Consider the following 26,051-nt stretch of genomic DNA (forward strand, 5'->3'; position numbering starts at 1 on the left):
ATTGAGCGCAGCGCATGCCGCTGCGCCGCTCTAAATTACAGTTTTTAGGGGCTCCGACGGGGGGTTTTGTTGGGAAATCCCCCAGTTTACTTAATAGACATCGCGCCGGCGTTATGGGGGGTTGTAACCCTCCACATTTTACTGTAAACTGAACTTTTCCCCTAAAAGAGGGAAAAAGTAAAGTTTTCAGTAAAATGTGGGGGATTACAACCCCCCACACCCCCCACAATGCGGCGCGATGTCTATTAAGTAAAGTGGGGGGTTCTCCCCCACACACCCCCGTCGGAGCACTAAAAACAGTAATTTAGAATGGTGCGGTGGCACGCGCTGCGCTCAATTGTCTGAGCGCGCCTTTGTCCCGGCGCGCTTTTGACCTGACACCGAGATGACTGCTTGTGAATCAAGAGGATATAAGCTTGGCATTTGAATTGACAAGTGGTTTAATGCCTGGGGTGGGGGATGGACCAGCAGCACAAGGTTCAGGGATTCCAGGCAGGCAGCAGAGCATATTTTTATTTGGGGGGGAGTTCATTGTAATATACTCCCATTACAAACCAATTATTGAGAGATAATGAAACATATTGGTGGCACTAGACAACCTCCATAACTTGTACCCTGGGTCCATTGCACCTAGCTGCACACATTTATGTTTTGTCTACTTTATCAGGGAGAGGGAGAGTGAGTAGTGGCTCAGTGTTAGAGTTGCTACCTCAAGAGTCTGAGGTTGTAATATCAAATCCCTTTAATTTAATTTAATTCTTATATACCGCTAATAACCGTGAGGTTTCTAAGCGGTTTACAAAAATGAATGCATTAAAAGATACAATAAATAAAAATAAATAAGATAGGTACTTGGAAATTCCCTAACTGTCCCAAAGGCTCACAATCTAAGTAAAGTACCTGAAGAGACAATTTATGAAAAATAAAGATAAAATATAAAGACAGAGATTGAGATAGAAATGAATATTCCACCAAGTAATGAATAAATAAATTTAAAGATAGAATGAAAAATAAATAAGTAAAATAAATTAAAAAAATAGAGATAAAAAATAAGTATCAAGAGAAATAAAAAATATATATTTAAAGTGTTCTCCCCTGCTGGATCGAGGGAGGGGTGTAACTGATCAGGTGCCCTGCTGGAGAGGGGCTCCCGATACTGCTGCTGGTCTTTACTGCTTCTTAGGCAAGTGTTTATTAAAAGGATATCTCTGAACTATTTTATACAGGTTTAAACAAGAAGGTATTTTTAACATCATTATTTGTAGCAGGATAGCAACACTTATACTTACAGCACAAGGGAAAGAAGCATGCCTGTTATACTTCCTTGTTAGTCTCTCCCAGGCCCTTCTGTACTGGATATATGTTGTTCTCTGGCCTAGGAGGACAAAGTAGTGGTGCTCTTTGGGGAGGAAGAGCCTGGCCAGCAGCCTGGAGTCCTCCTATGTAAAATTTGACTGCTTTTTGCATGCCATTTTGGTGTATCCAGTAGAATAACATAAAATCACAGTTCTGACATCATGAAGCTAAAATGTGATGATGTCATTAAACGCTGTCAGGACGTCCATTCGACACCTAAACAGTGATTCTGCTAAATACGCCTAAACAGCGATTCTCTAACCGACGCCCACGTCACAGGCGCTATTTAGAGATTCTCATTGCTGCTGAGCTGATCATGGCAAGGGAATCTCCCTGCCGCGATCAGCTGAGTGGCAGTGGCAGGGAACCCCTGAACCCCACCACAAGTAGTAGACTGAGTATCACATATGTGCATTCTCACCCTCTTTGCTCTGCTGATAGTAACCTGCTCTACTTGCCACCTTTGTCGGAAAATTGTTTTAACATCTTCATGGTCTTCTGTTTTCCATTATGTCAGTTCAAAACTTTGGAATGACCTTCCCCTACACATTAGAAACCTTACTGCCCTTCCTGAATTTCAGAAATCTGTCAAAACTCACCTACAGTCCTTTGGTTGTTAGTTTTCACTTTTATAGTGTTGTTTTACTGTATATGGTATTAACTTTATTGTATGATGAATTATATTTTACACACTAAAAATCATTTTAAACATGTTTTATTGTGCTGTAAACCGCTGTGAAGCTTCCCATGTCATTCAGCAGTACTATATATCAAATGTCAATAAAGATAAGATATGCCGGAGTGCTTTAGGTTTTCAGAGAATACCATAAAAAATAAGAATGACCAGTGCTTTATTCAGGTAGTCTATCTCCTGTTTGCAAGTATAACCCAGCATAATTGAAATTTTTTTTCTGAATTTTAGAGGAGCAGCAGCAATACAGGTTTCGCAAGAGAGACAAAGTGATGTTCTATGGTCGAAAGATCATGAGAAAGGTACCATGTGTGAAAACTGGCTAAATGTTGAGCTGAACTGGCACTTTAAGTTTAAAATCTGGATGTTAAAAAATCCTTATAATCTACAAACTTAAAATCTAAAAGTGGTATGTTACAGCTGTCATATGAAGGCAGCCTGCTATTCTAAGATAGATCTGCTGGTCTAAAGTTGACCAGCACTAGAAGGGGGTGATATGGAAATACTTCAGGGGAAAGGTTGAAAACTGCATATGTCCATTTTTAAATTTTAAAAAATAGATGTATAGATAATAAGCAACTTACACATCTGCATTTGAAACACCTTAAAACAGGGGCGGCCCCGTGAAGTATTTTGTGTGACCTCAGTCGAGGGCGATGCAGTGTTTGCCTCTGCTGACCCTGGGTGTTTACCGTCTTTCCTGCTCCCTCCTCTGTCTTGCTGCAGCGTTTGTGCAGCCCCAGAAACATTTTTTTCAGCCAGTGCAGCCCAGGGAAGCCAAATGGTTGGCACCCCTGCTTTAAAATATCTATAGACTTTATATCTGCAAATCAATCAGGTAGTTTATATGGGCTGAAAAGAACATGCATACTTGATTTGAATTTATCATACCTTTCGGTGATAGCTTGTGATTATCACCTCATTGAAAATGTGCACCAGAATAAAAATAACCTAAGAACTTAAGAGTTGCCATACTGGGACAAACCAAAGGTCCATCAAGCCCCAGTATCCTGTTTTCAACAGTGGCCAACCCAGTTCACAAAAACAATCTTTATGCTGTTTATCCAAGGAATAAGCAATGGATTTCCCCAAGTCCACCTTAATAAAGGCTTATGGACTTTAGTTTAGAAAGCTATCCAAACCTTTTTTAAATCCTACTGAGGTAACTTGATTTGTTCAGGTATGTTACAACTCCTGGATTGTGGGAAGGGATTGAACACCTAGTGTACTGAATCCTCCAGGGACTAACAGAAAGAAGATTATCAAAGGTGAAAACCTAATCTTCCAATCTCCACATGGCTGTTGAACTGTATCTCCTTTGCATATGCTATGACTGGGCTGAATCTTGAATGCCATGGCATTGCTCATAAATTACAAGCTATGGCAACTTCAGTAGCTCATCTTCATTCTACACCCATCAAGGTCATATTTTCATAAATGACCTAGATGATGGAACATCCAGTAAGATCATCAAGTTTGCAGATGACACAAAGCTATGCCGGGCCATCAAATCGCTGAAGGACAGTGAGGAACTCCAGAGCGACTTGAGCCGATTGGAAAATTGGGCAGATAAATGGCAGATGAATTTTAATGTGGAAAAATGCAAAGTGATCCACTTAGGCAGAAAAAATAAGGAGCACAAGTATAGTATGTCAGGTGCAACTCTGGGAAAAACTGAACAGGAAAAGGACCTGGGAGTATTAATCGATAGGACACTGAAGCCGTCGGCGCAATGCGCGGAGGCAGCGAAGAACGCGAATAGAATGCTAGGCATGATAAAGAAGGGAATCATGAGTAGATCGGAGAAAGTTATAATGCCGCTTTATAGAGCGATGGTCAGACCGCACTTGGAATACTGCGTTCAGCATTGGTCTCCATACCTAAAGAAGGATATAAAACTGCTAGAGAGGGTGCAGAGACGAGCAATAAAGCTGGTGAAAGGTATGGAGAACCTGGATTATGAGGAAAGACAAGAGACTGGGGTTGTTCTCTCTTGAGAAAAGGAGACTGTGAGGGGATATGATCGAGACTTTCAAAATACTGAAAGGAATCGACAAAATAGAGCAGGAAAAAACGTTATTTACAATGTCCAATGTGGCACGGACAAGAGGACATGGGCTGAAGCTAAGGGGGGACAAGTTCAGGACAAATATCAGGAAGTTCTGCTTCACGTAATGAATGGTGGACACCTGGAATGCTCTCCCAGAAGAGGTAATTGCGGAATCCACAGTTCTAGGATTTAAGGGTAAGTTAGATGCACATCTCCTTATGAGTGGCATGAAGTGACATGGGTAAGGGTAAGCTAGATGCACTTCTCTTTACGAGAAGCTTAGAGCGATATGGGGACTAAAACTATGCCAGGGTACACCTGGTGGGGCCACCGCGAGTACAGATCACCGGACTTGATGGACCTAGGATCTGTTCCGGAGATGGCGCTTCTTATGTTCTTATCTGTAAGGCAGTCACTTGGTCCTCAATGCATACCTTCACTTCCCATTACTGTTTGGAGAATCATTCCAAACGAGACAGTCAGTTTGGGCAAGCAGTTATCCAAGTCTGTCCATGAGGCTGTCTCGTTGAACAACTCTATTCTCTCCTCTGCTCTGGACACCCTTGTTCCCCCATTCCCCGCTCTGTCAGGCATACCAAACTTCAACCTTGGCTCACTCCCAGTATCCGTTACTTACATTCCTGTACCCGTTGGACCAAGTGCCTTTGGCTCAAATCTCACACACATGCTGACTTTCTTCACTTTAAAATTTATGTTGACCACCTTTAATTCTGCACTTAACTCGGGTCAAGCAAGGCTACTACATCCAACTAACTAACTCCCTTTCTTCCAACCCCTGTCATCTCTTTGCCCTGCTGAACTCCCTCCTCAAAGCGCCCCCACCTCCTTATAGCCTAGCATTGCTAGCTGTCAGCATTTTCTGTTGGCCTAACCAATGTCAGCATCAATCTGACTCTGGAATGTTGATGCAGATAGACCCAAAATGCTCCTGCACAGAATTCACATACATGGAGCATCTAGCTAGACGGGATTGCTTATCAAGAAGGTATGCTACTTGAATAGGACTAAGAAGCCAGAGACTAATCCCATCTACCATTCCTGTAAGTGTCACACCTTCCTTATCAATTAAACTAACCATTGTTTCAAACAGTTTACAAATAATAAACAGAAAGATACTGGGAAATATAATAGATTCTATTTTTAGAATAAGATTCTAACCTATAAAAGCCTCCTCTCTGCAACACCTCTCTCTCTCTCTCTCTCTCTATCTGGACCTTGGTTTACACTCTGTAGCTTTTACCACCCTTCTCTTCACTTCAACCTGGACACAGGGGCAAAACATCGATCCAGAATGAAGGCCACGGAACTGAACTTCCGAAAAGGGAATTACGAAGGGATGAGACTCATGATGGGGAAGAAGATTAAGAAGAGAATAAGCACTGTAAAAACGCTAGAGCAAGCATGGTCCCTTTTTAAAGGCACAGTCACCGAGGCGCAAAATCTATATATACCGCATATCAAAAAGGGATCCAAGAGGAAAAACAACAAGGAACCGGTATGGCTCACTGTAGCGGTGAAAGAAGCGATCAGAGACGAGAAGACTTCGTTTAAGGAATGGAAAAGGTCAAAAATGGACGAAAACTGGAAAAGCACAAACAACATCAAAGCACGTGCCATAAGACGGTAAGAGGGGCCAAAAGAGACTACGAGGAAGAAATAGCCAAGGAGGCAAAAAACGTCAAGCCATTCTTTCGCTATATTAAGGGGAAACAACCCATGAAGGAAGTGGTGGGGCTGTTGGATGACCATGGAATAAAGGGAGTGATAAAGGAGGACAAAGCCATCACCGGCAAACTGAACACATTTTTTGCCTCTGTATTTACCGAAGAGGATATACACAACATGCCAGAAGCCGACAGGCTATAAGCAGGAAACGAAGATGGGAAACTGACAGGGTTGACGGTCAGTCTAGAAGAGGTATGCAGGCAGATTGATAGGCTTAAAAACGATAAATCCTCGGGACCAGATGACATCCATCCGAGAGTAATCAAGGAACTGAAAGGGACTATAGCTGAACTGCTTCAACTTATAGCTAACCTGTTGATCAAATCAGAAAGGATTCCGGAAGACTGGAAAATGGCGAATATTACGCTGATCTTCAAGAAAGGTTGAGGGAGATCTGGGAAACTACAGACCAGTGAGTCTGACCTCGGTACCGGGAAAGATGGTAGAGGCACTGATAAAGGACTGCATCATTGATCACCTTGACAGACACAATCTGATGAGGATTCAGCACGGCTTCAGCAAAGGAAGATCTTGCTTGATGAACTTGCTGCACTTCTTCAGGGGAATAAACAGGCAGATAGACAAGGGTGACCCGGTTGACATTGTATATCTGAATTTTTAGAAGGATTTCGACAAGTTCCCGCATGAACGACTACTTCAAAAAATCGCAAGCCATGGAATCAAGGGTGAAATACTCACGTGGATTAAAAACTGCCTGGCGGATAGGAAACAGAGTGGGGGTAAATGGACAATACTTGGACTGGAAAAGCATCACGAGTGGAATGACATAGGGTTCGGTGCTTGGACCCATGTTTTTCAACATATTTATAAATGACCTGGAAATTGGTATGACGAGCGAGGTGATTAAATTTGCAGACAATACGAAGTTATTCAGAGTAGTAAAGACACAGGATTGTGAAGACCTGCAACGTGACATAAACACGCTCGAAAAATGGTCATGGCAAATGAGGTTTAACGTGGATAAGTGTAAGGTGATGCATGTCGGTAACAAAAATCTTATACACGAATACAAGATGTCCGGTGCAGTACTTGGAGAGACCCCCCAGGAAAGAGACTTGGGAGTACTGGTCGACAAGTCACTGAAGCCATCCGTGCAATGTGCAGTGGTGGCGAAAAGGGCAAACAGAATGCTAGGAATGATTAAGAAGGGGATCACAAACAAATCGGAGAAGGTTATCATGCCGCTGTACCGGGCCATGGTATGCCCCCACCTGGAATACTGCATCCAGCACTGGTCGTCGTATATGAAGAAGAACACAGGACTACGGTTCAGAGAAGAGCGACTAAAATGGTTAAAGGGCTAGAGGAGTTGCCATACAGTGAGAGATTAGAGAAACTGGGCTTCTTCCTTGAAAAGAGGAGACTGAGAGGGGACATGATCGAAACATAATGAAGGGAATACACAATAGATAAAGACAGGTTGTTCACCCTCTCCAAGGTAGAGAGAACAAGAGGTCACTCTCTAAAGTTAAAAGGGGATAGATCCATACAAAAGTAAAGAAGTTCTTCTTCACCCAGAGAGTGGTAGAAAACTGGAACGTTCTTCCAAAGGCCTTTTTCTTCTTTATAATTAGCAGCTTTCTTTTCATTTCTCGCAAAATCTACACCTTGGATCCTATTTGTGGACTTGAGCTGAAGTTAAGCTGTAGTTTTCCTTATTTGATATAAGATATTATGATTATCACTATTTCTTTTTATTTCTATTTTCTGTTTTCAGAAAGTTGCAATTTCTATTTGAATATTTTGATCATTGGCTTATCTTTATCTTTCTGTACAAGTGGATACTTGATTTGTAATTTGAAAAACGATTAATAAAATAATAAAAGAAAAAAAGAAGCATCTTTACCTTCAAAATTTTACTTTTAGTATTCAAAACCCTTTCCACTAATGAACCACAATTCATTGATAAATTACTTATCCCTTATAGCACTTCGCATTCTCTCTGGTCTACTAATCAAAAGCTTATAACAGTTCCCTCTTTGAAAGTTATTGGAACTTAACGATATGATATGTTCTCACTGATGGCTCCACAGCTTTGGAACACTATACCTCAGCATTTAAGAGAGGAAAATGACTTGAGTCGTTTTAAAAGCAACTTAAAGAGTTTTCTTTTTAAAGATGCTTTTAATCTTTAAATTATGTTTAAATTTTATATTAGTTATCTTCTTTGATTGCACTTTTCCCTCCCTATTGTTTTCTCCGTACATGGTTCTCCTCTGTACTTTAAAACACTGAATTGTAGTTCTGTTCCCTCTTACCTTGTGTATTAGTCAATCTGTAAGTCTACTTGTCTAATCTAGGCGGATTACTAGTGATATCGTTACTCTAGAATGGAAACTTTGTAAAACGAAAGCTACTTATATTTGTAACCCCTCTCGTGACACTAAAGAGGCATATCTGTCTGCTCCATAAGCGGACTCAGAAATATCTCTTCCACAGGCACTTTCATTTTTATTAATATAGTAACCGGTTGGGGAGACTGTTGGCTCGAATCACGCACACATGGCAGGGCTCTAGGTTCGTAGTGGGGGTTAAAGATGGTCAAGGACTTCTCCGTCATGCCACTCAGGACATTTTGGACATTTTATCTACTTTTTTCAAAGACATGTACAGTTCCCCTGACGTCGCTGCTGCGGGACACTCTCTAGTGGATTATTTAGCTGACTCTCATCTTCCCAAGTTTATGCCGGAACAGCTGGCCGTGTTGAATGGTCTGTTGACGGCAAGAGAATTGCTGGACAGTATAAAATCATTGCGCACTGTGACGGTCCCGGGTCCCGACGGATTCTCCCCCAAATTTTACAAGATGCTTTTACCACAATTATGTGCTCCACTTCTGTCTTATTTTGATCAAGTTTTTGCTGATGGACGGTTTTCGGAGGAATCCAGTGTAGCGTTGATCTCCCTGATTCCCAAGCTGGGCAAGGACCCATAGCTTCCAGGTTCTTATTGGCCAATCTCTTTGTTGAACATTGACATCAAACTCCTGGCGCGCATCCTGGCAGACCAACTCACCCCCATTCTATCTAATTTGATTTGTCCTGAGCAGGTGGGCTTTGTCAAGGGTTGACAGTCAGTAGTGTGTGTCCGCAAAGTATTGATCTCTATTTTCCATTGTCAATCCCTGGCTACGCCTGCAGTTTTAGCCAGCTTAGACGCTGAGAAGGCCTTTGACAAGGTCCGCTGGGATTATCTTTTTGCTCTGTTGTGTTACATGGGGTTATCAGGTTGGTTCTTGATGGCTCTTTGTGCATTATATTTTCAGCCTACTGCCCACTTGCTGGTGAATGGCCAGCACACCGCCTCTTTTGCTATAGGCCGTGGCACCTACCAAGGCTGTCTGCTATCTCCTTTGTTGTTTGTTCTCTACCTGGAACTCCTCTTGCATACTTTCATGCTGGATGATGTGGTGTCGGGGGTCAGGATAGGGGTGTAGGAGATAAAAGTATTAGCTTTTGCGGACAACCTGTTGTTGGTTTTGACGCAACCATTGGTATCACTACCAGCCAAGTTGGGGGTGATCAAGGAATTCTCTTTCTACTCAACTGTCATAAATCGCTTATTCTCCCTTTGGACGCCACTCTGTCTCATAACTGGGTGGGCGCCTTCCCCTTTCTCTGGGCAGATGAGGCTATCAAATACATGGGTATCTGGATCCCTAGAGATTTATCCCGCTTATATGCCCTAAATCTTCAGACCCACATGCAGTTCACGGAGCAAAAATTAAAGCTTTGGAGAGTGTATCCATTGTCATTGAAGGGGAAAGTTGCCTTATATAACATGCTGCTATTTCTCTCTTGGTTATACCTTTTTCAGATGCTCCCTCTCTCTTTCTCTGATTTGACATATCGGGCTCTTGTGTGTTTGTTGAATGCTTTTCTGTGGAACGACAAACGGCCTCGGCTGGCGTACCAGATAGTGGCCTTACCTAGGAAGCAGGGAGGCTTGGGGCTTCTAAGCTTGAAACTATATATAGTAGCCTTTCAAATGCGTCAGCTGAACGATTAGTTCCGTAATGTCTCCCAGTTCTCATATATGGCGGTAGAAACTTCGCTCCTGCGTCCTCTACATTTTAGTAGCCTGCTCCATGCTCTCTTGCGTTTCTTTCCTGAGGCTGTTCAATCTTTTCCTCTTTATCTTTCAATTCGTAAAGGTTGGCGACATTTCTGTGGACTGTTGTAGCTTCCTTCAACAATGACCGTCCTGTTGCCAATTGGGGCAATCCTCTTTTCACTCCAGGTCTGACCTCCGCTTCTTTTTCATACTTGGTAGTCCAATAATCTAATTTACCTCCATCAGGTTCTCATGGACAGTGGCTCCATCCGCCCCTTCGAGGATCTTCGAGTGGAGTTTCGGCTCTCGGTATCTGATCACTTTGCATATTGGCAATTGCGCCATTACACTGGTATGCTGCCTGCTAGTGTACTCACAGGGGAATCCCTTGAACTCCTTTGGGAGGGGTAATGCCTCAAAACACAGAATACTATTCCACTGAGATTCCACTTGAAATTGCTAGAGGAACAACTTCCCAGTTTAGATTACACGTGCTTGGGTCAACAATGGACTCATGATTTGGGGGTTTCTATTTCTGCTGACCTTTTGTGTCAGAGCCTTTGGGTGATATCTCAGACGTGCTTCTTGGTGGCTATGCAATTGTATGTATCTCCCCGGCGCGCCCAACAAATTGCACTCCAACTAGATGCTCGCTGTCCTAAATGTAATCTTTTGGGTGCTACTTTGGGGCATATGTTCTTTGCCTGTTGCCGGATTCGTGCTTTATGGGAGAGGATCTTGGATTATATTTCCTCCATGTGGCATGCCCGTTGTATAGTTTCCCCTCAGCTTTTGTTCTTTCAATGTAGGATATTTGCTCCAGTGCCAAAGGGCTTACATTGCTTTCTAAGAAAAGCTATTTTATTGGGGAAAAAGGTAATACTTCTGCACTGGCTGGACTCATCGTCCCCCTCTATACCACAATGGAGGGCGACTATGATCCAATTACTGCAGATGGAGCATCAGATGGTTCCTCATATGGAGTCCCGAGTGGGTCAGCATTTACAGGATGTGTGGGCCCCTTTTTGGAATACTTTAACGCCTGCGGCACGTAGCTATCTACTTAATATGTAATATTCATATTTGCTTGTTAGCTTGTCTTGAATCACCCTGTTATGGGGCACTGGCAGCGGTAGTTCAGGAGGTACGATATTATCTGGGCCACACCTACAGTTTGGTTGGTGTGGGGGGGAGGGGGTTTGGGGGGTGGAGAAAATTGAAAAATTGTTTCTTTCAGTATTGCAGACTCTGGAACTTTGTTATTGTATTGACTATTGCCTTATATTTTTGTCAGAAGTTCTTCTTTGTTCTGTTCAATAAAGATGATATTAAAAAAAGGAGCCTGATGTAAGTTTAGGATATTTGTCCTAATTAGATTGCTTTACTTTTACTTTGTAATTGATAACACTATTCTTTCTTGGTGAGGATTAGATGGATTTTCAGTTTTTGTTTGCTTAAATTTAAGATAATTGTTATATATACTTTCATGTTCTTTATGGAAAATTAATATATAATTATTAGTGTAATAAAACCCTAAAAGTTGAGTTACAGATTTTTGCACAGAATAATTCCTTCTACATGAGAACCCATTAACCAGTTTAAAAATTTTCCAGTTTCCCAGACTATCCAGTTCACATATCCCATGTCTTATCTGGTAAAAATACTATGTATGCTTTCATTCTTTGAATGTTCTATCTCTTGAACTTTCTAAGGTGAGAACTCTGCCTACCACTCTTGTTGGGAACCATGTTGCCACACGTCTGAAGATGAGGAAAAGGGCCCGAGTGTTAATCTTGGCTAAAAGGTACAGTTCCACTATGGTGGATATTTGTATATTAAATGAGTTTCTTGATCATATTTATTTATTTATTCAATTTTCTATACTGTTCTCCCAAGGGAGCTCATAATGATTTATATGAATTTATTCAGGTACTTAAGCATTTTTTCCCTGGGCTCACAATCTATCTAATGTACCTGGGGCAATCATAGTCCTCTTGTTCCCATCTCAGCAAAATCCTGGACAGAGCATAGAAACAGAGAAACACGATGGCAGATAAAGGCCAATAGCCCATCTAGTCTGCCCATCTGCAGTAACCGTTATCTCTTTCTCTCTACAAGAGATCCCACATGCCTATCCCAGGCCGTTTGAATTCAGAGCAGTGATCATTCTTCAGCAGCAGACAGACCAAATAGTATATAACATTATAAGCACTGTAAAAACAAAGGTGTGATGAAAGAAGCAATTATAAAATAATATAAAATAGTAGTAAATGTAATGACACATTCTGTTACGTCCCTTCTGGATTCCATACGCTAGGTGTTCAATCCCAACCCGCAATCTGGGAGTTGCAGAAATCCACAAATGTTTCTGAGAATATGCTTCATCCCCTTAGCCTGAGAACTAGCAAACATATCCAGTTACAATTTCTGCAAGCAATCTGTGCAGAAGTCTTTTGTAGTTGCTCTGCTTCTATTTCTTATTTTTTTCACTTAATATTCATTCGGTTCTGTAGCTTCAGTACCTTGAGACCCCTTCTGGTGGTCCCCTGTCATAGGAAAATGTACAGTCCCACAGAACCAGACTGCTGCTTTACAGAGAAACTCTGGTGGATCTGTGGAGCCACCCTGCTGTGTGCCACCCTTCTTTAACTCGAGGTCCCTTCCCCTGAGTATTTGCTTGCTCTCTGACCTTGTCACAGGTTTCAAGCACAGGCTGTGTGTATCTGGAGTGAAATCCCTGGATTTCAAGGCGCAGACTATTTTTCCCACCCCCGACCATGGTTCAAGGATCCATGGGGGTGGAGGTTACAGTTGGTGTTCAGCTGACTTGAAGTCCAAAAATCTTCAAGTCTGGTTATGTGGAGCAATTTCTGAGGCAGAAAAATCCTTCCCTCATTCTGACACTGTGAAAAGTGCTGAAAAGCTGGTACTGCAGAAACTGTGAGTAACCTCCATTATTTCCTATGGGGTGGATTATTAGTCATTTAAAACCATTTTTCACAGTTTCTGAGGGTAGGGTTCAGGTCCCCCCACCTCCCCAGACCCCAAATCACAATTTTATATTTTTGCCATTTTTGGCATGAATTCATGGCGGTGGCCATCTTGGATTTTAAAAACAATCTTTTTTTCTAACTAGGGATATAAGGCTCCAACACTAATCAACGCCCCCCCCCCCTCTCCCGAGGAACCCACCAATGGCAAGGTTAGAACAGGAAAAAAATGTGTTCCTTTTATGCACTAAACAAGTTGGTTTTAGAAACATAAAAGATGACGGCAGATGATGGCAGATAAGGGCCATAGCCCATCAGGTCTGCCCACTCTACTGACCCACCCCCAAGTCTACTATCCTAGGGATCCCACTCCTGGTGACAGGTTCCCTTGGCTTAACCTTCTAAGGGATCCCACATGGGCCGGTAATATACTTAAACGTCTCGATCATGTCTCCTCTCTCCCTATGTTCCTCGAGTGAGTACAGCCGCAAATTTTTCAGCCTTTCCTCGTATGATAGATCCTTGAGCCCCGAGACCATCCTGGTGGCCATCCGTTGCACCGACTCTACTCTCAGCACATCTTTTCGGTAGTGTGGCCTCCAGAGTTGCACACAGTATTCCAAATGAGGTCTCACCATGGTTCTGTATAATGGCATTATGACTTCAGGCTTCCGGCTGACGAAACTCCTGCGGATGCAACCTAACAACTGTCTTGCCTTAGATGAAGCCTTCTCCACATGATCAGTTGTTTTCATGTCTGCACTGATGATCACTCCCAAGTCTCGTTCAAGGTGTAAGTTCTGCACGGATTTCTGCTGCCGAGGTGCATGATCTTGAATTTCTTAGCGTTGAAGCCCAGCTGCCAGGTCGAGGACCAAAGCTCCAACAAATGTAGGTCCTGTGTCATACTATCAGGTGAATTGCTATCTCTCACTATATTGTATAGTTTGGCGTCGTCAGCGAATAACGTTATCTTACCTTGAAGCCCCTGAGTTAGGTCCCCTATGAATATGTTGAAAAGGAGCGGGCCCAAGATTGAGCCCTACGGTACTCCACTGGTCACCTCCGATGTTTTAGAGAGGGTACCGTTAACTATCACCCTCTGAAGTCTGCTACTCAGCCAGTCATTGACCCATGTAGTTAGTGTTTCTCCCAGCCCCATTGATTTCATCTTGCTCAACAGCCTGCGATGCGGGACACTATCGAAAGCTTTGCTGAAGTCTAGGTATACAATGTCCACGGATTCTCCCAAGTCTAGCTCTTTTGTTACCCAGTCAAAGAAGCTGATGAGATTGGATTGGCAGGACCTACCCTTGGTGAATCCGTGTTGACTGGGATCCGTAGATTCTCCTCATCCAAGATTGCGTCTAATTTAGGTTTGATTAGTGTTTCCATGAGTTTGCATACTATTGATGTGAGACTCACTGGTCTGTAGTTTGCAGCCTCTGCCCTGCAACCCTTTTTGTTCAGTGGAACGACGTTAGCTATTTTCCAGTCTATGGGGACTCTCCCCGAACTTAGGGAGAGATTGAAGAGTCCTGATAGCAGTTCTGCCAGGACATCACGCAGCTCACTGAGCACCCTGGGGTGTAGATTGTCTGGTCCCATGGCTTTGTTCACCTTGAGTCTTGCCAGTTCGTAGTAGACGTCGCCAGGTGTGAACTTGAAATTCTGAAACAGGTCTTCCACGCTGGGCCTTGCCTGCAACTGCGGACCGTGCCCCAGTGCCTCGCAGGTGAAGACTGAGCAGAAGTATTCATTCAGTAGTTCTGCTTTATCGGAATCTGATTCTGCGCAGTTCCTATCTGGTTTTCTAAGGCGTACTATCCCGTCTGTGTTCTTTTTCCTATCACTAATATACCTGAAGAAGGATTTGTCCCCTTTCTTCATGTTCTTTGCCAGAGTCTCTTCTACTCGAAGTTTGGCCTCCCTGACTGCCGTTTTGACCGCTGCAGACTTTGCCTATGTTCTAGTTTAGCTTCCCTAGTTTCCGTTCGTTTGTAGGAAATAAATGCTTTTTTCTTCTCCTTGACCAGGTGCGAGATTTCTGTGGAGTACCATTGGGTTTGTTGTTTCTCCGCCGTTTGTGTACTGATTTAATGTAGAGGCTTGTCGCTTCATGTATGGTAGATTTCAGGGATGACCACATAGCTTCCACATCATCGGTCGTAGCTTGGTTCTGCAGTGTCCGGTGGACGAAATCTCCCATGCTTTCGAAGTCAGTGCCTCGGAAGTTGAGTACTTTGTTTTCGTGTTTGATCTAGGGAAACCTTTCCTGAGGTAGAATCACACCATGTTGTGGTCGCTGGAGGCTGGCGTATCTCCTACCGAGACCATCGAGACGCTATCCCCATTGGTGAGTACCAGGTCCAGGATCGCCTGGGCCATAGTGGGTTCCAATAGCATTTGTTTGAGTCGTGCTCCCTTTATGGATGTTAACAGTCTCCTGCTGCCGCTGGTTGTTGCTGAGTATGAGTTCTAATCTAGGTCTGGCATGTTGAAGTCCCCTAGTAGAACAGCGTCTCCCCGTAGAGTGATATTCTCTATGTCTTCAATTAATTTGGAGTCTTTGTCTTCCAGTTGTCTTGGAGGTCTATATACTACACCAAGATATATGCATTTTTCCCTGCCTCTGGCCAGGTTCACCCAGAGGGATTCCACGGTGTACTTGACATCTGTTATTCTGGTAGTTTTGATGTCTTCTTTAATGTATAGTGCCACCCCTCCTCCTGACTTTCCCTCTCTGTCCTGACGAAATAAGTTGTATCCCGGTATAGCCATATCCCACCCATGAGAGTCTGTGAACCAAGTTTCGGATATTGCCACCATGTCAAGGTCGGCATTCATTATTTCGTTCTCTAATTCTAGAATCTTATTGCCTAAACTGTGTGCATTAACATACATAGTCCTCCATACCCCGTGATTGCTAAGTCTCTGTGGGGAGTTTCCCACCTGGGGTAGTGTGACTCCTAGAGAATTGTTTGCAATGGGGGCACTTACTTTGGACTTAGAATCGGAATTTTGACTCACCTCATCAAGATCATTCCTTACTGCACTTGTATCTGAGTGGGTACCCTCCCCCGACTTACCTAGTTTAAAGCCCTACGAAGCAGGCGAGCTAGTCGGTGTCCAAAGACGTGCTTACCCCTGCTGGTCAGATGGAGTCCGTCTGGTCCCTGAAGTCCTTGCAACGCCTCTCCATGGTTCAGGAATCCGAAGTTCATTTCCCGGCACCATCCTTGAAGCCACTCGTTAGTCCTCAGTATACGCTCATCCCTGGCACTTCCTTTGCCTCTAACTGGGAGGATCGAGGAGAAGACCACCTGCGCTCCTGTCTGCTTCAGCCTCTCACCCAGGGCTCCAAAGTCTCTAGTTGTGTTCTCCGGGGTGTTCTTAGCAGTGTCGTTTGTGCCAATGTGGATGAGGACCATGGGGAAGTGATCTTGTGGCTTGAGAAGCCTATCAGGACAGGTGGTGACATCTCGGACCCTGGCTCCAGGCCGACAGCAAACCTCCCTTGACTGCATATCCGGTCTGCAGATTGGTCCCTCGGTGCCCCTCAGCATGGAGTCCCCAATGACTATTACTCTGCGCTTCTTTGGGGGGAGCCGATCAGTTGTCCCCGGAGTTGGAGCCATGCGCTGGACTACCTCCTGCTCCTTGTCGCCATCCTCCTGCTCCTTGTCGACATCTTCTACGTATAGGATCTGGAATCTGTTCCTCAGGGTGAGTTGTGGGGTGGATGTAAAGCTGCCCTGTTGGTGAAAAAAAGAAGAAGAGGGTGAAAAGATTGAAAGAGGGGGGTGGGATCTCCGGTGTTTGCCCATGGAGGAGGTCACCAGCTGCCAGGAGTCAGCGTCTCCATCCATCTCCTGTACCCCAATTGTTGGTTTCAAAGCTGGTGATTTGGGTGTCTAGAGGGAGGACATGTCTTGGGCCAGCTCGGTGATTTGGGACAGCTTCTGAATGACTCCATCAATGTAGGCCTCATCCTCTCGGATGCTTCTCAGGAGTTTCACCTCCTCCCTGAGACTCCTAAGTTCCTGCATGATGTCTCCGTCTAGCTGGTCGACCTCCTCTGTTTTACATCAGTGTTCTTCAGTGGAGTGCTCATTGTCTGTTCCCACTTCCTTTTGTACTGTTTTGTACCCATGGGTTCTCTGTCCTTTTGGACTTTTTGGTGTTTACTTGAACCCCAAGCCCCAACAGACTCACTCCCCTCCCCGCACCCAACAAATGCACCACAGGCATGTGGCAACTACTCCCCCTCTCCCCCAGGTAAACCCCATACCCTCCCCCCGCACCACCAAAAATAAAGGACACCCCTCAACAAACCCAGCAGGTGAAAAACAACAAATGAACACATATCCACAACCCAAATGAGGTACCAGGGGTTCAAACAGCAAAAGTACAACTCAATCAGCCCACACTCCCACCTCACCCCCTAACCTCTAGGTAGACACCCCAGGCTTGCTTCAAAAGACTACTAAGCAGGCATATAAAGTGTACCAAGCCCCCCTATCAAGGATCCCAGTCCATAGTCAGACGGTCTTCTGGAAGTGAAAGGCATGCAGTAACACTCTCCCACAGGCCATCACGCTGGGCCCTCCGGAATCTGTTCTGCCACAAAATGCTGAGCAGCCTCCAAGGTGTCAAAATGATAGGCTCTGCCCAAATGGACCACCTTCAATCAAGCCGGGTATTGCAGAGCAAACAAAATATTCTGCTGAATGAGCCTGGTGCAGAGTGGGGAGAACCGATGGCGAGCCTGGGAGACCCCCGCCAAATAGTCCTGGAAGCACAGGATAGGCTTGTTGTCATGGAGGAGCTTCTTCCCCTGTCTCAATGCTCTCAATACCTCGATCTTGTGGCGGTAGTTCAGGATGCGGCAGATCACCACTTGGGGCCGATCCGCATTCTCCCAGCGCTGGCCCAAACAATGTGCCCTCTGTATACACAGGGGGCCTAGGGCCTGCGGTAGTGATAGGGACTCCGGTAGCCAGCGCTCCAAGAACTCCCCCAGCTCACCTTCCTTCACAGCCTCTGGCAGGCCCACGAACCGGAGATTGTTCCGGCGGGATCTATTTTCTAGATCTTCCACCTTAGCCTGCAAGGCCGCCAGAGTTGCAGTGTGCGCTGTCTGCTACTGTGAGAGGCGCTTCACCGAGTCCTTCGTATTGCTGACACGTTGCTGGGTGTCCCGGACCTCCGACGTGAGAGATGCAAAGCGCTGGTCCAAAGTATCGAGCTTGTCTAGGATGCATGCCCTCAATCGCTACCTGCACTTCAGCCGTTACCTCGGCCACCCACAGGGAGCTAGGAGTTTCCGGCGATGCCAGCACCACGTGGTCTGCAATCTTGGGCTCCCCCAGCTGGCCCCGATCTTTGCGGGTGATCTTAGCTGCCATTCCACTGCGCCAGAGGGAAAGCACTGCTCCGGTGTGGTGAGCAATATCGGGGTGAACGTGCAGATAATTTGCAGATCTGTGGTCGGGTGTATTGGAGCTGTAGCTATAAGCTGCCTACAGCACCATGCTTCCGCCGGAAGTCTCTGCAGTCTTCCTTCTTTAATTCCTCTATCCTGGAATTCTGTGAGACCTGATATTACCAGATCTATCCAAAAGTTTAAATTATCTTTCTTCTTGTTAAAAGGCGTTATCTATATTGGAAAATTAGGGGAATCTCTTTACTTTAAAATTACATAGCTTTTGAATAATTTTCCTGTCCAGCTGCGTAACTTGGGTTCTTTCCAATTACAATTTGTTCCAGAAGCATGCTCGTAAACCAAATTGCTCGTATATCAAAGCAAGTTTCCCCATAGGAAGTAAGAGAAACTCGCTTGGTTCGTTCCCCCCCCGAAGCCACCGGAGCTGTTTCACCTCACTTCCCACCTTCGAGGCCACTGACTTCGAGGCGCTGATGCCTCCTTCCATAGCCGTGGTTCGGTCTTCCTGCACAGAGACTTGCTGTTCAACCTCCATGAGTCACCGGCCCTGAGAATCAAATTTTTCATTACGCTTGTCTACAGCTGATTGGAGCTTATTTAAACTGTCTTCAAGCACTGACGTCACGGATTTCGTAATTTCTTGAATCCACTCACCCGCCAGGACAGTGAAAGAAATGGGCTCCTCCGCCATTTTGATTTGCTGCGACTTAGGTTTTTCCTTCGGGCCCTTTGCAGTTTTCACAGGCATACCGATCATCCGACTGCTCAGGAAAGTACCCAAAAGAGTCTGGAAGCCCTCCTCGATGCACTGGGGGCCAAAGACCATGCAAAAGATCGAGGTTTGCAGCAGAAATAAGCCAATTTTTAGCTGGGGGAATCGGAACTCTACTCTCCTGCATCTGACTAGGTCGGCAGCATCACGTGACCCCTCCAGCTTGCTTCTTTCTGCCTTGATGATTCTCCTTACAGGCTTGAACGCTTTCCAGCCAGTTGACAGATCTTGTGGAGCGTTTTCTGTGAGTATGCATTACCGAAGGCCTTTCTTGGGGTGTTCGTTGTAGAGAGCTGCACGGGAACGGGGACGACGGGAATCCCGCGGGACCCGTGGGCATCCCGCGGGTTCCCCCTTTGGGTCACGGGGATCCCGTGGGGACGCCCCTAGGGTCGCGGGGATCCCGTGGGGACGCCCCCTAGGGTCGCGGGGATCCCGTGGGGACGCCTCCGAGGGTCGCGGGGTTCCTGCGGGGCTGGATGTACTCAGTCGCGCGGCTCTTCTCCCTACCTTCTCTGCTTGCAGCACAGAGCCGAACGGAAGTCTTCCCGACGTCAGCGCTGACGTCGGAGGGGAGGGAGGGCTTAAACAAAGCTGGATGTACTCTGTCGCGCGGCTCTTCTCCCTACCTTCTCTGCTTGCAGCACAGAGCCGAACGGAAGTCTTCCCAACGTCAGCGCTGACGTCGGAGGGGAGGGAGGGCTTAAACAAAGCCCTTCCTCCCTCCGACGTCAGCGCTGACGTCGGGAAGACTTCCGTTTGGCTCTGTGCTGCAGGCAGTGCAGGTAAGGAGGAGAGTAGCCTCGCGGTTCGAGTGGCTACCAAGGGAGGGGGCGGTCCGCCCCGCCACACCCCGCCCCGGTTGCAGCACAGCCGGCCAGGTCCCCTTACTTTTGTGGCACTTCCCCGACCGACCGACAACAGCCCCGGTCCGACAATCCTCCCTGCCCTGTAGCCGCGAATCTAAATTATCTTCTTACAGCAGCTGTAATAAGGTAATTTAGATTCGCAGTTAAGGGCAGGGAGGTTTGTCGGACCGGGGCTGTTGTCAGTCGGTCGGGGAAGTGCCACAAAAGTAAGGGGACCTGGCCGGCTGTACTGCACCCGGGGCGGTAGAGAAGGAGTGGGGAGAAGGACGCTGAAAGGCCATGGGGAAGACGGGAGGAGGGGGGAAGGACTCTGAAAGCACTTGAAGACAGAGGAGGGAGAAGGACGCTGAAAGCACATGGGGAATACAAAGGGGTTGGAGAAGGACGCTGAAAGGCCATGGGAAGGGCGGGGGGGGGGTGAAGGAATCTGAAAGCACTTGTGGAAGACAGAGGGGGGAGAAGGATGCTGAAAGCACATGGGGAAGACAAAGGGGTGGAGAAGGACGCTGAAAGGACATGGGGAAGACAAAGGGGTGGAGAAGGACGCTGAAAGGACATGGGGAAGACAAAGGGGTGGAGAAGGACGCTGAAAGGCCATGGGAAGGGCGGGGGGGGGAAGGACTCTGAAAGCACTTGTGGAAGACAGAGGGGGGAGAAGGATGCTGAAAGCACATGGGGAAGACAAAGGGGTGGAGAAGGACGCTGAAAGGACATGGGGAAGACGGGGGTGGGTGGGTGGAGAAGGACGCTGAAAGGCCATGGGGAAGACAGAGAGGGAGAAGGACGCTGAAAGGACATGGGGAAGCAGAGGGGGGAGAAGGACACTGAAAGCACATGTGGAAGACAGAGGGGGGAGAAGGACGCTGACAGGACATGGGGAAGATGGGGGGGAGAAGGACGCTGAAAGGAAATGGGGAAGAGAGAGTAGGGAGAAGACACTGGCAGGGAAGAAGACAGATGCCAGACTATGGGGGAGCGGAGAGAAGAAGATGGGTGCCAGACCAATTTGGAAGGGGGAAGAAAGGGAGAGGCACAGTAACAGAGCAAATGGAAGATGCAGAAGGAAGAGAGACAGTGGATGGAAGGAATTGAATGAGAACATGAGGAAAGCAGAAACCAGGCAACAAAGGTAGGAAAAGAATTATATTTCTTTTTTTTTATTTTGCTTCAGGATAAAGTAGTATATTAGTTGTGTTGATAAAAATTTATAAACATTAGAGGCTCTGGTAGAAACCCATTTGCAAAGTATGTATTCTTCCCAATTAATATTTTCAAATTAATAAAGTCTTTTTGCTTATTTGTAAATGGGTTTCTACCAGAGCCTTTAATTCAGTAGCATAATTAAATGAAATAACTATTTCTGAAGTTTATATGGACGGGCGGGGACGGAGGGGATTCCTCGCGGGGACGGGTGGGGACGGAGGGGATTCCTCGCGGGGACGGGTGGGGACGGAGGGATTCCTCACGGGGACGGGTGGGGACGGAGGGATTCCTCACGGGGACGGGTGGGGACGGGTGGGACTTTGGCGGGGACGGGTGGGGACGGGTGGGATTTCTGTCCCCGCGCAACTCTCTAGTTCGTTGCACAAAGCAGATTAGTTCTACATTGTTTCTCAATGTTTCTGAGTTGCCTTTGTGCCTGTTTATCACTTGTTAATATTTTGCAGAGCAAACCAGTTAAAGAATTACTTATGTTGTTGGAGATTCTCCCCGTACCCTTTTGTCATAGATTTGTCCAGGTGTGTTGCTTGGCTTTGGGACTTAACTAGATATGTTTGCTAGCTCTCAGGCTAAGGGGGTAGAGCATGTGCTCAGAAAAGTTTGTGGATTTCTGCAACTCCCAGATTGCAGGTTGGGATTGAACACCTAGCATATGGAATCCTACAGGGACTAACAGAAAGAAGATTATCGAAGGTATAAACCTAATTTTCCATTAAATGCCATTAATTTTTAATACTTATTAGAATGGTGGAGGAGTAATCTAGTGGCTAGAGCAATGTGCAGAGAACCATGGAAGCCACAGTTCAAATCTCAGTGCTACTCCATTGCATCACATACAAACTTAGTGGCCCTTTTACTAAGTTGTGGTAAGCACTAATGCATTCTTATTGCAGTTTAAATTCCACTAGTATAGGGCATACTTAAGCATCCCACGGTTGTTTTGGAATTGGCACGCATTACCCATGTCCTAAAAAATAAGTTTTAATTTTCCATGCATAGGTGCTTTTGGAGGCACAGAGTAAATGTGCTCTGCACTAATTGGTTAGCACAGCTACATTGTTGTGCACTGATTAGCATGTGGTTAGTATGTGAATCCTTACCACCTAGTAAATAGGTGGCGGTAAGAGTTCAAGTGATAATGGCCATAAGCTAAATGGAAAATTAGTGCATGGCACTAATAGAATGTATGGGAAATGCAACCATTATATTGCCATGTTAAAAATGACCTCAGTGCATAGAAAACTCACACAATAAAAATTGCATATGCCACTTTTTCAGTTCAGTTCAGTTCAGTAGGCACTCCTGTTTTACTGTTCCCCATTCTACCCCCATATTTCCTGCCATTATTGAACAAAAATGTACACTTCTTCTCTGCACTATGCCTTGTGCTATGTAGCCCCAGATGATGTCACAATACTGCTTGATTATGACGTTGCTTTGGCTGACATACAGGCTAACTTTGCCCAGCTTTCTTTATTTACATATGATATGTTGTCTTCCTGGATTTTATTAATGTGTAGAAACTATTTTGTATGGGTTTTTGCATATTGGTTTTTGCTTATTAGTTCTGTTCTTACGGGTTTATTTTCTTTGTTACCGACGAGAGGGGTCTTACAGCCTTATTAGCACAGCTCTAAGTAAGTGTTTTAGTGTTATATTTTCAGCTTGTCATGCTGCCTAACGGCATCCTTTGTTTTTCCGTTTATGCTGTTTGATTTACATTTTAGCTGTCGGCTTGTATACGGGCCTGTGAAATGTACAGGATTTTTATTAATCTTTATGGGAAAGCGAAAGCATTGTTTTAGTGGCTTTTGTTTCCTGTTCTTTTGTGGTTTCCCTCACAAACCAAATACAAAATAAAGTAAAACATTGGGGGGGGTTAGGGGAATGAGGAAATGAGGAAGTATATTTTAACTGCGTTTTAATGTTACCATAAGCTTTCATTAAAGATTATTTAGCTCATACAAGTTTGCCGTGTTATGAGGTTGCTTTGTGAGAGAGAGAAAAAGAATTACAGACAACTTTGGATCACTGTTGTTTGTGTATATAAAGGCAGAGAATGTCAGTGAGAAGGAATAAGAAAAATTCCGGAAGTCAATAGAAAGTGTCATGTAAGAATTGCAATAAAGTGAAGATGTAAGCAGATTATTGCAGGTCAGAGAAAGATAGTGTACGTAGATAAGAAGAATTTGTGTTAAGTGTTTGCACAGTGATATATGCCATGATTACGTCTAACTAAATAACTGATAGGCATTGATTATGATACCTAGCAATGTAAAAATAAAAAAACTCTTTGTCTTTATAGGTCTAGGATTTTAATATGGCGTTTCCCATCACCTCACTTTTTCCCCATTACTAATGACTATTTGTTTACTAGAGTTAAAACCCCCCAAAAACTGCAGTCTTCTACAGTGCATTTTAAGATAATACCTATTGATTTTTATGAGTACTCTAAAAACATAAACAAGAGGGGTGGATCTCTGGGTGGCCCCCCTAAAACAACGTTTGTCCATTTTTCAGAGTATAGTCCTTCATGTTACAGCTAGTCATTATCCTTTTTGTTATGCCATACATCAAATTCAGTGTTTTGGGAAATAGTGGATTTCCATTTATGAGTGCTCAATATAATTACTAATATAAAGAAAAATTGTTTTCCCTACTCACCATAACGGTCATGTCAGTCTTTGATCAAAGTTTAAGAAATGAGTTTCCTCTCTTTTTTCCCGTTACACAAAAATACATAGCTACTTCTTGGTTGATGTGTCTTTGTGTTTAGGGATGCTGAGAGATGTAGTGCTATATTTCTTTACTTTAAAATTGTCTGTAGCTATTTTCTTTTTGTTTTTTTCATTATTTATGTCCCTATAATAACTGGAATATAGTCCATGGGGTTCTCATGACCCTCTCATGACCCTCTTCTTTCCCAAATAGTGATATTAATTGACATTGTACCATATATCGAAGTGCAAGTAACTTCTGCTTTCCATTTCCTATGTTGCAGAGGAAAAAAGAAAAACCCTTCCATGTTAAGTTTTTTGAGTGTTTCAATAGAGAGGCATACACTATGCTGTTAACCCATTATATGCTGTTCACTTCTTGTCAGAAAACTTGTTTGTCTGGTTATATGTATTATCCTGTTTGGTTTTCTTAGTGAAATATATATGAGCCAAACAACCATTTATACCCATGACTTTGCTAGACTTCCCTGTACATTTTATTTCACTTTTTTATAATTTTCCCTTTAATATGTTTCCATATAACCTATGTGCTAATATGTTTAAATTTGTAGCATTGCCATTCTTTTACTTAGGTCAGATTCCTTGCTGTGTTTTGACATATTTTTACATCATATGCCACTGTAGCTATAATTCCTTTAGGTTGTCAGATATACTTCAGCTAATATATTAGGACTTAACTTATTTGAATTGAAGCAGATAAATTTTAACTTTGGCTTTCTTTTGCATATTTAATCCTGTACCTTTTCTGTTAGTAATATTACTCAGGTGCTGCTGGAAACAAACTAAATGATATATACATTACAGATATCTATTCCTTGTTGATTGTGGTTCGCTTCAATAAGACAATTGCTGTTTGTTATATGAGAATCTTTGGATGAAAGGTTTTTGGTGTTATAGTTACAATTCTGCTATTAGTGGCTTATTTGCACAACTATGGACTGATGCTAGTTACTAAAGATATTTAAGATATCATCGCTGAGGATTTCCATCCGTATGAAATCCAGATGATAGATGAGCCCCATTGGAAGGACCTTGCTACCTGGGAAAGAATATAATGAGTGCCTAGAATCCCTAAAGACTTATCAGCAAAGACTTATTGACTGTTGCTACTAACGACAGGATGACCTTTATGACCGTGAACTTCTACAGTTTCAATTGTGGACTTGTTGATTTGTACTTTAACCCTTTAATGGACTTATGCAGTGGTAGTATATATATACATTTCCATGTGTTTGCAATTATTTCCAACAATAGGCCTATTACAAGATTACAAGATTTTGCCTGAATGTGACTTTTATGCATTTTCATCCTGTATTGACCCTAATTGCGCCCTAATTATTTTTCATTTCAATTGGATTCTTTCCATCTCCTTTCTTGCTGCTAAAGCTGAGGTGAAGTGCAGTGAAGAAGCAATAATGATGCCACGGCAGCTGTAATACTACCTTATGACTTTAACCCAATCACCTCTTCTGATCCAGGGGGTGAAGGTTGTTGACTTAAGAAGTACAATACAAACCATGATAGCGCAAGAAGGACTTCCACCTTGGCCTATGCGCATAACCTGATAATGTTTGGACCTAACCGAGTCTGCACTGATCCCAGCTATTTTGGAAGGGCATGGAAATAATCTAACTTGTTAATTTATCCTTTTATCCCTTTATATTCATGACGGGATGAAGCCATAAAAGCAAGGTATCTCTGAATGTTTAATCAAATGCATTGTCCACCTATAGTATATGCTTTTGATTTTGTGGGATTACTTTATTATAATAATTATTTGATTTCTTATGATTACTGAGGTATACTGGAATGACTGTCCCTATAGTTTAGCTTGGGTTGGGTTAGTCACTTGTCCTTTTAATACTTTATCAAACTCAATTTTGAGTAATTGGCCCTATGCCTGTACTCCGTGATCAACATCATAAGAACATAAGAATTTGCCTTCGCTGGGTCAGACCAGAGGTCAATCGCGCCCAGCAGTCCGCACCCGCGGTGGCCCATCAGGTCCACGACCTGTCAGGTTATCTTGATTTAGCCCTATAACCCATCAGGTCCATGACCTGTCAGGTTATCTTGCTTTAGCCCTATAGCCCCCTTG

At 44.3% G+C, this 26,051-nt stretch overlaps 1 protein-coding gene across 1 annotated transcript in view; it reads left to right on the plus strand.

Moving 5' to 3' along the window:
* PNPLA7 (patatin like phospholipase domain containing 7) overlaps positions 1-26,051 on the plus strand; it is an 864,087-nt gene that overhangs the window by 131,464 nt on the left and 706,572 nt on the right. Inside the window, exons 5-7 of the mRNA XM_033959965.1 lie at positions 1,298-1,313; positions 2,290-2,349; positions 11,630-11,721. Coding sequence (XP_033815856.1) covers positions 1,298-1,313; positions 2,290-2,349; positions 11,630-11,721 — 168 coding nt within the window. The remainder of the gene's footprint in view (positions 1-1,297; positions 1,314-2,289; positions 2,350-11,629; positions 11,722-26,051) is intronic.

The sequence above is a fragment of the Geotrypetes seraphini genome, chromosome 10, assembly GCF_902459505.1.
Source record: "Geotrypetes seraphini chromosome 10, aGeoSer1.1, whole genome shotgun sequence".
Taxonomy (NCBI): domain Eukaryota; kingdom Metazoa; phylum Chordata; class Amphibia; order Gymnophiona; family Dermophiidae; genus Geotrypetes; species Geotrypetes seraphini.